The sequence below is a fragment of the Equus asinus genome, chromosome 4, assembly GCF_041296235.1.
Source record: "Equus asinus isolate D_3611 breed Donkey chromosome 4, EquAss-T2T_v2, whole genome shotgun sequence".
Taxonomy (NCBI): domain Eukaryota; kingdom Metazoa; phylum Chordata; class Mammalia; order Perissodactyla; family Equidae; genus Equus; species Equus asinus.
The window spans coordinates 84172104-84184545 of record NC_091793.1 but is presented as its reverse complement, the minus strand read 5'-3'; the positions used below and the strand labels follow the sequence as shown (position 1 = coordinate 84184545).

The following is a 12442-nucleotide window of genomic DNA, read 5'->3' as shown; positions in this document are numbered from 1 at the left end:
AGAGAGACCCTGGATTTGGAGCCAGAAAACCAGGGTTCCAGTTCCTGCTCAGTCACTTATTCTCTGGGAAACCTACTGAAGTGTGTTCTCTTCCCTTAGATTTCAGTTTTCTTTTTTGTAAATCAGGTATCATAATATCTTTATCATCAGGTTGTTTTTGAGGAGATAGTAAATATGTAGAAGATAATATGTAACTGATAAATGTGAGAATACTTTATTACTGTTCATTATTTATTTCCTTGGTAATTATTTTGTAAATATAAAACTCTTGTCAAGTCTAAAGGATAGTAGAAAGGAATTTTTCTTTTTTGGCTCTATACCTTAAGTAATACGAACTCCAGGGAGCACCAGTGAGCGGGGGAGTCAGCCAGAAGGGAGTTCAATGAGATGCAGAAGAGAGAAGGGAGCACATTGTATCTAAGTCAGCTTGCTGGCCAAGCTCTCTGGCTTGTGCTCTGGTTTATGCCCAAGACTCAGAAATCAATAGCTTGGGAAGTTTGTTTGTCTTCCTTTTCCTCAGTTCAGACACAGAAGTTAAAGGATGAAGCAGCTTGTCTAGAGCAGGGTTCCAAACCGGCACCCCTCACTGATGCGTCTGCTTTACCTTCCACAGCATTTTAACTTTATTTGAATTAGTTGCCCAAAATTGAAATATTGAGAGGTTTTGCATACAATGCTGGATTTCTGGTTTCTCTGGAAAACATAGGGAGATCTGGCAACAATGTGCAGAGCAGTAGCTGTATCTTTTACCATAGAGGTGTGTTCTCTAGTTGACACACTTTACCCTTTGCCCATTTCACTCATTACCACTTGTAATAACAATTCACCAGGAAGAGGTGTGCTATGTTTAATAAGAAATTCTCTTTTTTAAACAGACTGTTCTTGAGGTTACAAGTAGATTGCTGATCCTGACCCTTTACTTCCTACAAAAGTTTATCATCAACAGGGGTTTTACCCTCAATGTAACAACCAGTGGTGTGAAACTTTCAACTTTTAAACCTGTCCAAGTTCTACCAGCATCTTATCTGCATGAGAAACTTTCTATATAAGGGAAAGTGAGATTTTGGAGAAAGTTGTAGTTTCAGCATGTATACCAACATGATAGGAAAACTGGGAATGCTTCCGAAATTATAAATGGCATACAGAAATCAAAAACCAAAGTTCCCAGTGTATGAAAATTTTGAAAATATTCTGACCAAACGAAGCAGTGAATCTGGGAGTTGAAGCTTCATTTTCTATAGCTTTGAACTGACAACGCTTAGGATAAACTCATTTCTCTCAGTTTGCTTGGGGAATACACAACCTGAGAGGAGGAAAAGAAAACAGAAACACAGGGATGCACAACCCACAGTTACAATTTAAATGAAAATATCAGACACCATTTCAGTGATATAAGTGGATCTCCAGAAATAAAATATCCTTTAAGAGTTGAAAGTACAGATCGCTAGCCTCTGTGTAGGGAAAACCTGACAATGCTTCTGAGAAAGTTGGTGCCTTCTGTTACTTATTGCTACTATAAAATTGTGAGGCTAATGAAGATAATTACAGTAGTAATAAATTATTTTTAAAAATGGGTGAAGAAATAACACTTGTAAAATTGTTTCTGGCATAAATGACCAAAGTTCAGATGACAGTACTGTTTCATTCAACTCTAGTAATGAATTAAAAGGTTAACATGTTTGGATATCATGATATGATAGGATTTTTATTCATAAAAATTATTTTATAGAGGATTGACATGATTAAGCTATGAGGTATGTGTAAACACCTTAAAGCCCAGTTGGAGCAATTAAATTTTAAAATGTAGTGCAAATATTAAAATATTTTTGGGTTTATTGGATATTTTGATAAAAAGTTCATAGGTATTTTTAAACATTGGACCTTTCATATGATAAGCTGAGAGCATCATAAAAATAAGTATACACATACATTGACCTGCAAAGCCAAGCTAAGCACAGAAAAAGCAACACTGAAAAATAATTTAACTCAGTTGATTTATTAAACTTAGTGCTATTCACATATTCAGAAAAAAGCCATGAAAATTTTCCCTATTTCTCAAATTATTCATAAAATATATAAGGAAGCTGTGACTAAGAGTGATAGGAGTTCTAAGGACATTTAAGTTTCTTTTGAAGATTTTTATACTAGGATAAATTCACTGTATAATCTTTTGAGAAATATGGTTTGTGTAAATGCTATTATCTTTCCTACTAAATAGTAAGCTTTCTGAAGGCAAGCAACGTTGCTTCCAAGTCTGTGAAATCCTTCACCGCTCTTGGCGTATATAATTGTACTCAATAAATGCTTGTTCCATAAGTTAATGCGTAGGTATAAATAGACTTTTGTTTACATGTGACTTACCAGAACTAAGAATACACCTTAAAGAGCGAAGTAAAAAACCATTAATGGGTCACACTATAAACTTTTTACAATAACAAATGAAAAAAAAGTTTGCAACCTGACACTTTGCTTCCAAAGCACAGCTGAGAAAACAAAAAAATTAGGCTGCAATATTAGCCCCATAAAACATGTTTAAATCATGCAGCTTTCCTACAGCAATCAAGGTCTTTGTGACCTTTTTTACAGACGCCAAAAAAGAAGTGTTTTTAATTGACTACTTCGCCTCCTCAGGACAGAATCCACTGGCCTTCATTTTACATTATAAAACATATTTGCCTCCATGCCACATTCCTTCAGTATTCTGGGTTTTGACCCAGTATTGCAAGTGACAAGTCATTCCAAGATGGTAAATTAAGAGTCTTAAGAGCCATTTTTCCTTCATTCCATTTTAAAGGGATACACTTATAGCTAAGGTGACCTGAAAAAGTACATGAATCTCCTCTAAACATCAAGCTTCTTATTAGGGAGTAACAAGCACCAGGGAGTTCAGAATCTACAGGGCGTGCCCTTCAGTTCCTAAACTTTCCTTGCCTTTATGCTTGTGCAACTGCATGGCATCTCCCTGCTCCATTCCTGGTATTTAGTTTTCCTTTGTCGTAATAACTGGACTCTGCTGTAACAATTGCTATAATCCGGTGGAATCAGATATAGTGATTGTGAAGATTAGCGAGACATCTAAATAAAATTTAATTTTTTCTGGGAGTGTTCCTAAACAAAACTAATAAAGACGCTGTTGGTTTTAGAAGACCTAAAGATTATAGATAAGTAACCTCTTTTTTTCTGCCAAGATCATTTATTTTCACCTTCTGCTGCCTGACCTGATAGATGATAATGGCCCTTTCGTGCCTGTAATGGTACAAGTTGTTCACGGTCCATTGACCCAATTCAATCCTGATACAGACTAACCCGCGAATGCAGGAACTGGAGAATCAGTTGACTGTACTCTCTTTTTTAAAAGCAATTGTGGCTGAACATTTCCATACGTCTTGCAAGAAGAGATATTCAGTCTTTGTATACTTGAAGAAATAATACAATCATTGAAATGTTAATATATTTTAACCATAAAAAGGAAGCAATAAGAGAAAAATTATTCTTTTAAAATATCATATTGTTAAGTATACAAAAGAGTGCCTAGAATTTTATGAAACAATGATCCTTGAAATCAACTTTTAAAATTGATTATAAACTGACTTATGGCAAGGTTAAGAACGTTTTTAGGGGAACTAATTCTAGAACAAGTTATTTTATAAAAAGTGTTGGAAATTTCCCACTTGAATTGATGACAGATTAGGACCACAGTGACCACTACAGAAGAAACAACTCAATGTTGCTATGTTCAGTGAAGAAATAAAGGGATCACTTATTTTAGAATTCCTCAGATTGTCCCAAGCCATATATTTTTGTTCACTGGAAACGTATTTGAGAGTTCACAGTACCCATTTCTGGTAAACCTACATATAGAGAATGCAGAAATTCACGGTTATTGATATGTGAGTTGGAATTGCAGTAACCACATAAGGCAGAGTGAGGTAGAAAATTACCAGGGAGACACCAATTTTCCATTTGTTATACAGGCAAAAGACAAGGCTCCAGAAGTCTTTGGGTCATCAGTTCCAGGTGCAAAGTACAGCCTTGTCTAGATCTCGCTACCTTGTTTGTCAAGGTTTCACCATAAATTTGATTGATGCTATGTTGGTCTTGTTTCTATTTTAAATTTTATTTTTTTTTATTCTAAGTTTAAGGAGAAGCTGACAAATAACAACTGGTGTCAGTGAAAAGATGTGTGTTTCCAAAACTAAATTTGAAGTGAGTCATATAATCCATTTCATATTCATTGTCTTCAAGAAAGACATTTAGCTACTTAACTGAAGAGCCTTCCAGCTATTTATTAATTAACAGGTGTTCCATTGTCTATTTAACTGGCAACATATTATATATGAAATAACTTATAAGCAATACGTATGTATATAAGCAATATATGTTATTTCATGTTGATATTTCCAGATAGTTACTATTTTCTCATACAAGACAATCTTATCTTCAAACATTAGTCTTTCAGAAAAGGATTCCTAACAATAAGATTTTATAAATGTCTTCTGGTACATTTAAAAAATTCTATTTATTTGAGTTAGTTACACTTTTAACGTTTTACGTAGAAATTTTCAAATACACAAAATAGAAGGAATTGTATAAAAAACTCCCTCATATCCATTACCCAGTTTCAACAATTATCAATACATTGTCCTCTGCCATATTAGTGTTCATTTTTATCCTTTCCCAATGGTTTACTTAATTTATTAAATGTTGGTGGCTAAACAATGAATAATTTGGATATTGTTTTTGTAGATGTGTTCCCACCAGCAGGGCTATGGAAACTCCTAAAGCTGCCCATGAAACTAAAACATTTTTCTTAATATAAACTCATTTTTGAGAGACTTTCTATGAGATAAACCCAATCCTATGACCTACTAAATCCTTTTCTCATGGTTTTGTCTCATGCTTACTTCATAAAACTAATCTACCTTCACATACATGCTATTGTAACATTTAAACATTGACATTAGTGTTAATTCTCATTCTGTCTGTCTCTCTGTCTGTCTCTGTCTTTCTCTGTCTCTCTCTGTATCCATGTCTTTAACAGTTTGGAAATACTGAACTTTTGCCTTTAAAAGATATTCTCTATGAATATGTATGTGTGGATGCACATACAAACACAAATCTTTTCTATGTGCTAATCATCCTGTGTGCTAAATTCTTTATATCTATTAACTCTTCAGATGCTCCCTACTACATGTGTACTGTTATAGTTTTCATTTACAAATGAGAAAAAGGAGTCTGAGATTAAGTGTACTTGAGTAAGAGACAGATCCCAACCTTGGTTCCAAGTTTGTCTAACAGAAAAACATACATTGCCACTATTCAAGATGGACACAATCATTTAATAACGTTTTTTCAATGTCTAGTGCTTAAGTTGTATATGAACTTTCACTCTTTTCAAGAAGGTCGATATCTGACTTCTCTGTGCACCATACTCCTTTAGCACCCATACTGACTAAATTTATTATATAATGTTTTGAATTTTCTTCTAATCATTTCATATTTATAATTCCATGTCCTATAAGAGATTGTATACTTCTCAAAAATTGAAGTCATGGTGAATACTTAGTTTACATCAGTGCACATTTCCTTAAATAAACATAATAAATTTTTTTAAGAAGACTGGTTGAATTCAATTTTTAATTTTGTTCTGGAGAATTATTTCATTTTCCAAAGTAATCTGCCAAATTCTTATACTAAATGATCATTCAAAATAATGGAAGAATCTAAAAATAGCAAGACTAAATATAATTATGATGATGAACAAAATTTATTTTTGCCAATAACTTTACCATTTCTCACCAAAATGTTGTCAGAACTGATAATAGGAAATTTTACTGGACTGTAACTATCTTTCTAGTCCTTTTCATTTTCCCTTCCCAAATCTCCATGCTACTCACTGAGTTCTACTACAAATGTGGAGAAGGCAACTACCATTTATTGATTACCAGCCATGCTCCTACTCTTGTATCAGCTGCTTTCCCTTTATTGTTGTATTTAGTGACATGACATTAAATTGTTATATGTTAAAAGCATGAGAACAGAAGTTAGACTGTCTAGTTTCCTATCTCCTTCTGCCACTTGCTAGCTACGTAACCCTGGTCAAGTAATTTAACTTCTCTAAGCTTGTTTTCTCACCTGTAAAACATGGATAAATTTAGCCATGGATTCAAGATCAATTACATGAGACCATCTATTATATAAAGCACTGAAAATAGTTCTTAGCATATAGTAAGCTCTCAAAAAATATTAGCTAGTTCTAATGATTGTGGAATTGTTATGTAACTATATTGTAAATACTATAGAAACACACATCAGCAGTTAGGCCACTGACAATTAAACATAAACCATCCGTTACCTAATAGCCTTAGAAATCAAATGCATGACATGCAGCACTTAATGCGTGTTCTGTGGAACTGTTTGTGCACCATAAATTTGTGGAGTTATAAATAGCATTTGGTAAAAAAAAAACAAAACAAAAACAAAGACGAAGCTACTCTCTTTAACATATAAAAAGTTGCGTTTTAACAACTGCCTGTTTGCATATATCAAAGTGCATGATTTCCTTCTGTTTTCTCTTTATATCCTCTGTTATATGATCTATTCTATTCGTGTGAATCTGAATATTATCTCCATACTGATGACTTCCAAATTCATGTCTCCAGCCCTGCCTTCTCTGAACTTTACCCTGGCATATCACACAGCTTCCTGGACATCTCCTTTTTGATGTCTTGAAAACTCAAGATCAAAAAAGTGAAAACTAAACTGTTGATTGCTATCCACGCTCATCCACACTCACTTCCCAGCTCTTAAAGTCTGTTCCTCTTCCATTTTTCCCATATCACTTAATGGATTCTCTGCACACTCTCTCCTTGTCCTTACTCTGAGTTTCCTGAAACAAGAAACGAACAGTTACCTATAATTCTGTTCTCTACTTCCAATCATCATCTAGTCGTGGTAATTTTATCTCCAAAATATACCCTGAATCCATTCACTTCTCTCCACTGCCACCAACGACTCCAAACCACTATCACCTTTACCTGTTCGTTTAAAATAACCATCTGACACACCCACGCTCTTGCCTCACTATAATCCATTTATATATGATATCATTAAATATGCTTCTTATTCCCTTGGAATAAAATCTCAAATAATTGCTTTATCATACAAGACCCATAAGATCACCTTGTTCAGCTTCATCTTCTTCCCCTTTCCTTCTCACTCTCCTCATATCTGACATGTGACCTCATTTCTGTTCCTCCAATTGCCCCAATAGGAACTTTATATCTGCTGTTTATTTTGTTTGTCTTGCTTTTTATACGGCTCTCCTCAGCTTTTAGATTACATAACAAAATTTTGCTTCAAAATATCTCAGCAGCAGTAGTGATATATTCATGTGTTTATTTAGTCTGTCTTCACCGGACTTTAAGCCCCGTGAGGGTAGATAATGTGTCCGTTTCTCTTGTGACTGTTCACCTAGCCAGGGCCTAGCGTACAGTAATACTCAATAAGTGTTTGTGGAATGACTGACTGAAACAATAGCAATATTTCTTTTTCTTCAGAATTCTTTTCTGGACAGATTGGGATGCCAATTTTCCTCGCATTGAATCTGCCTCTATGAGTGGTGCTGGGAGAAAAACCATCTATAAAGACATGAAAACCGGGGCTTGGCCTAATGGACTAACTGTGGACCACTTTGAAAAAAGGATAGTTTGGACAGATGCCAGGTTTAAAAATGATCTTTTTTTCTGTATTTCCTGTTACCTTCCTCAGATAGTATTGACAAAATCAAAACATGTCCTGACATGCATGTATCGTGTATACATATATATTGATATTGGTGGTGATTTTTGTTTGTTTTTTTTTTATGATGGCTTTTTTTCTTTCTACAAATCAGATACAGGCCTATAAAATATTTTTATAGAATATTTTTTCTGTTACTTATCTAATTAATATGAGCATATCACTGGACTATTTGAATGAATTTTGATAAACTACCAATGTATTTCTATAGGTCAGATGCTATTTATTCAGCCCTCTATGATGGAACAGGCATGATAGAAATCATCCGAGGCCATGAATACCTTTCTCATCCCTTTGCTGTGTCTCTATATGGGAGCGAGGTCTATTGGACAGACTGGAGGACTAACACACTCTCAAAAGCCAATAAGTGGACAGGGCAGAATGTCAGCGTGATTCAGAAAACCAGTGCACAGCCGTTTGACCTTCAGATATACCATCCCAGTCGTCAGCCACAGGGTAAGTGCTGGTTATGAATTAACCACCCAGAAAGTATTTTCATTTTAATCATATAATATTCAAACTGTAAAATAACTTCTGTAAATTAACAGTTATCAATATTTTATATATTTTGTATGATGAAAGTGTTCCAGCCTCTATTTTAATTAATTTAGGAGTCTTTTCTTTCCCTTTTTATTTATTTCACATAGGAATAAATTGAGAAATCTTAGAAATTAACAGTTTTACATCAAGTCCTCAAATTCATAGTCCCTGCTATTGCATCAATAAAAGATACTGTGGGAAGTTGTAGAAGTTGTCTTCAGATTTGAAATCTATTACCTAAGTATGATCAGTCAATTGGAGGAGAAGACCAAGGACACATTTGTGTTAGCCCCCAAGTAGTCTCTGTGTAGTATATTGAGAGGACAAGGAACGGTGCATAAGAAAGGATCAATTATCTGCTTGAACTTTTCCGTTTTAAGAAAACTGAGTTCTTATGAACATGTGTGTTACCTCTCCCCATGTAGTCCACATTTTGGTTCAGTAGTAATCTCCATCTTGGTTTTTTTATTTCGGTTCTTCCACTCAATCCTTGCCAAATCTTCTTAATTTTAAGTCTCACATTTCTTATTTTTTTTCTTCTTCTGGGATTCATGACCATTCAGTGTAACATTAGCTCATCCTTTTATACCTCTTGCCTGACTCTTCCCCATTATGATATGTGTCATAACCAATGGAAATCTCATTCTAATGAAAATTATGTTTCCGTCATGATTAGCATATTTTTATTTGAGACATATTATTCTCAGATGACAAGCTCTTTCCTATAGAGGATACATTTTCTCCGTCTTTCAGTGTAGAGTAAGCAGATCTTCCACTTCATTGGCATTTCTGGTCTTATGGACACTTCAAGCCTTATTTTAAATTCATGTTATATTAGCTTCTCCCAGACTTAGCTAAAAATAGTCACCTCTGTGGTCTATAAATTTCATGGCTATTCTCTGTCTTTCTTCAATACTTGGCTTTCATTCTCTCTCAATACCATTTCTCTTTACCAAAATTTCCTCATCTGTAAAATTTTCTGTGCCCTCTGTCTGACATAGTCTGATTGAATCTAGTTCTCTTCTGAGATACTTGCAATTTCTCAGTTTCAATTTTCTTATATAATTGATCCTTCTTTGTCACATGGGAGTTTCTGCACACCCTGGGCTATGTGAGCAATCACTTTAATCTTTTTCTATCACCCTTAACTCCTTACTCCTTTCATACTACAAACCTGCAAAGCATAAGGACATTGAAGGGAGAAAATCTAGCTTAGTCATTTTTATGCTTAGTAAGCATTCAGTAAATACACTGGATTTAAATAAGTGAAATAAGGCAAGAAATCTTCATTCTGACCAGAAATGTGCCTCTTGTATAATAAAAAAGACACTCTTCTCTAAAAACTTCCTTCAGCATAGAGGAATATCTAGTCATTAGCAAAAACTCTATCTGGCTGACAAACACTTATAGGATTGTTTTTAATTTTTATAAATGTAAAATTACATATACATATATTTTTATCCCTCAGACTATTTGGTGTTTTGTAGGAACTGTAATTTTTATGTTTAGAGTAATTTAAATGAATTGGACCTGAAAAATGTCCTGGGTCTGTGTATTACATCGTTCCTCTCCCTCAACATAGGGATCAATGTATTTCATTTACTAACTGACTCTCTGATTTGCCTGGATTGACATGACCCCTAGCGAATTCATAGAATGGGAAGGAAAATGATACTTTCAAGCTCTCTTGACATTTCGTATGTAGAAAAAGGAAGTTAGACGTTCAATGTAATTCATTGGCTGGGGGGAGATGTTCCTGACGCCCTTACTTAACTCAAAAGATGATTTATATGTAACTACTCTACTTCACATAAAATAAGGAAGTTTTTACTATATGGATCTAATTTAACATACTTTCCCAGGATTCAGGGCAGATATTCTAGTCATTATATACTTTTAGAGAATGCCACTTATAATGAGAACTTGCTATTTCCTAAATGCAATTCAGTCAATTTCCAATTTTTAGAATGATCAAAGAACATTCTACTTTTCCCCATTATAAGGATCACTGAGCATATAACAATCTTTATCCATCCTCTTTATCTCCTTCAGTAAAGTAAGATTTCCACTGCTAGGGGGAAAAAAATAAGATGCAGAAATGTATTGACTATTTTATTATCAAGGGTAGAATTACAATGAAAATAGTAACAAAGGTTCAGCATTAACAATAATAATAGTTCCTGGTTTTCTAGTGAATAATAATGTGAGGTTCATGAAAAAAATAAATTTTAAAAATACATGACATTCAGTGATATAAAATTGAAATATATCTTTCATAAATTAAAGAAATAAAGGCTAGAAATATTCTTTGAAGTTATCTAATCCTCGAACTAGGATATTAATAAAAGTTTTAACGCTAGTTTTCTTACAAGTAAGCATTCATCATGCGCATAAATTTCCAGTTGGCTATTGGACACTTAAGCAGAACTTTTAAGAAGAAAATCTATTTCAGATCCTTTGGTTCCTCATGTTGTTATCAGGAGACTAAGAAGAAACAAATCAAAGCTTAAATATATGCAATATAAAGGAGTAATAATGGGTATTTTTAATCTAAATTTTTAATTTTTTTATAGTACAAGGGAGCTGAGCTTAGAGTTAATGGCATGGCCTTAGGAGCCTGACTGCCTGGGTTCAAATCCCAACCTTACAACTTAGTAATTGTATGGCATTGGGCAAGTTATATAACCTCTCTGTGCCTCAGTTTCCTCATCTAGAAACTAAAGATAATAATAGTAACTGCATCATAAGATCTAGTAAACAGGAGTTTAATACAAACATATTAAACAAGAGTTAATACATGAAAGTTCTTAGAACAGTGCTATGTGTTTATATATGTAAGTAAATCAAATTTTAAAAAGTCACAGTTATTGCAATTATGTAATTTCCCTAGCTTCCTTTTGTTGAAATTTAGGTTACATTACTTTTTTTTTTTGTGAGGAATATTAGCCCTGAGCTAACATCTGCCACCAATCCTCCTCTTTTTTTTTGCTGAGGAAGACTGGCCCAGAGCTAACATCCATGCCCATCTTCCTCTACTTTATATGTGGGACGCCTGCCATGGCACTGCTTGACAAGCAGTGCATAGGTCCACACCTGGGATCCAAACCATTGAACCCCAGACTGCAGAAGTGTAATGTGCGAACTTAACTGCTATGCCACTGGGCTGGCCCCTACATTACTTTTCTTGAGACAGTTTTGAACACATTTTCTCACATTTAAATAATTCATAATGCCTTTAAGAAAAATGCCAATAAAAATGTGAATCTGAACTCTAAAGAAGAGTGATATGGTTGATCTATCAAGAAAATTCAGGTGTAGCCAAATGACTAGACTATTAAATCTATTCTCTCCACATCCTGGTTACCATCTAACACCACTCCTCATAGGCACGGTGTATGGCATAAAAGTTGTGGTTATGCTAGTAAAATAAATGTTTAAAAGTTTATTGAATACTATAAAATAATATTTTCTCATTACAGATAAGTTATGGAATGCCGAAAAACAGGAAACAAAAAATGTACACCCATTCTCCCAGTTCCCAGACCAACAAACATTTTGAAGTTTTTTTCTTCTAGTTCTTTCTGCAGAAATGTTGAATAACACAATAATAAACTAAACTATCACTATTTATTGATGAACAGCTATGTGTCATTTAGTTTTCATGTTTTTTCCTGATCATCAGAGCTATCTAACAAGATAGATATTTCCACTTTCTATGAGAAAACCGAAGCTCAGGGAAGTGAAGTCACCTGGCTCAGAGTAATAAATCTCATCAAAGTCAGCCCCAGGGTTCCAATTAGCATAGCCAACTCCATAGTCCATTCTTCATTCCTTTCTAAGTTAAAAAGTTTTGTATCTCTCAAATTTAATATCATACCTCATTTTTAGTTTTGTATCTTCCTTTTTACGCTTAGCATTAGCATTCTCCCTAGTTGTCGATTCCTTATAAATCTCATTTCTAATAACTGCATATTTTCATATCCCTTATGACTATCAAAAATATTCTCAACTATTCATCTATAATTGGACATTTAGTTTGATTGTAGTTCATTTCTATTCTGTTAACAATTCTAATGTATGTCTATACATAAGTATTTTTTTC

At 34.0% G+C, this 12442-nt stretch overlaps 1 protein-coding gene across 5 annotated transcripts in view; it reads left to right on the top strand.

Annotated features, from left to right (window-relative positions):
• Positions 1-12442, top strand: part of LRP1B (LDL receptor related protein 1B) — a 1812874-nt gene that overhangs the window by 1189711 nt on the left and 610721 nt on the right. For all 5 annotated transcript variants that reach the window (XM_044768977.2, XM_070507612.1, XM_070507613.1 and 2 more), the window contains exons 26-27: positions 7560-7724; positions 8012-8256. In XM_044768977.2, coding sequence (XP_044624912.2) covers positions 7560-7724; positions 8012-8256 — 410 coding nt within the window. The remainder of the gene's footprint in view (positions 1-7559; positions 7725-8011; positions 8257-12442) is intronic.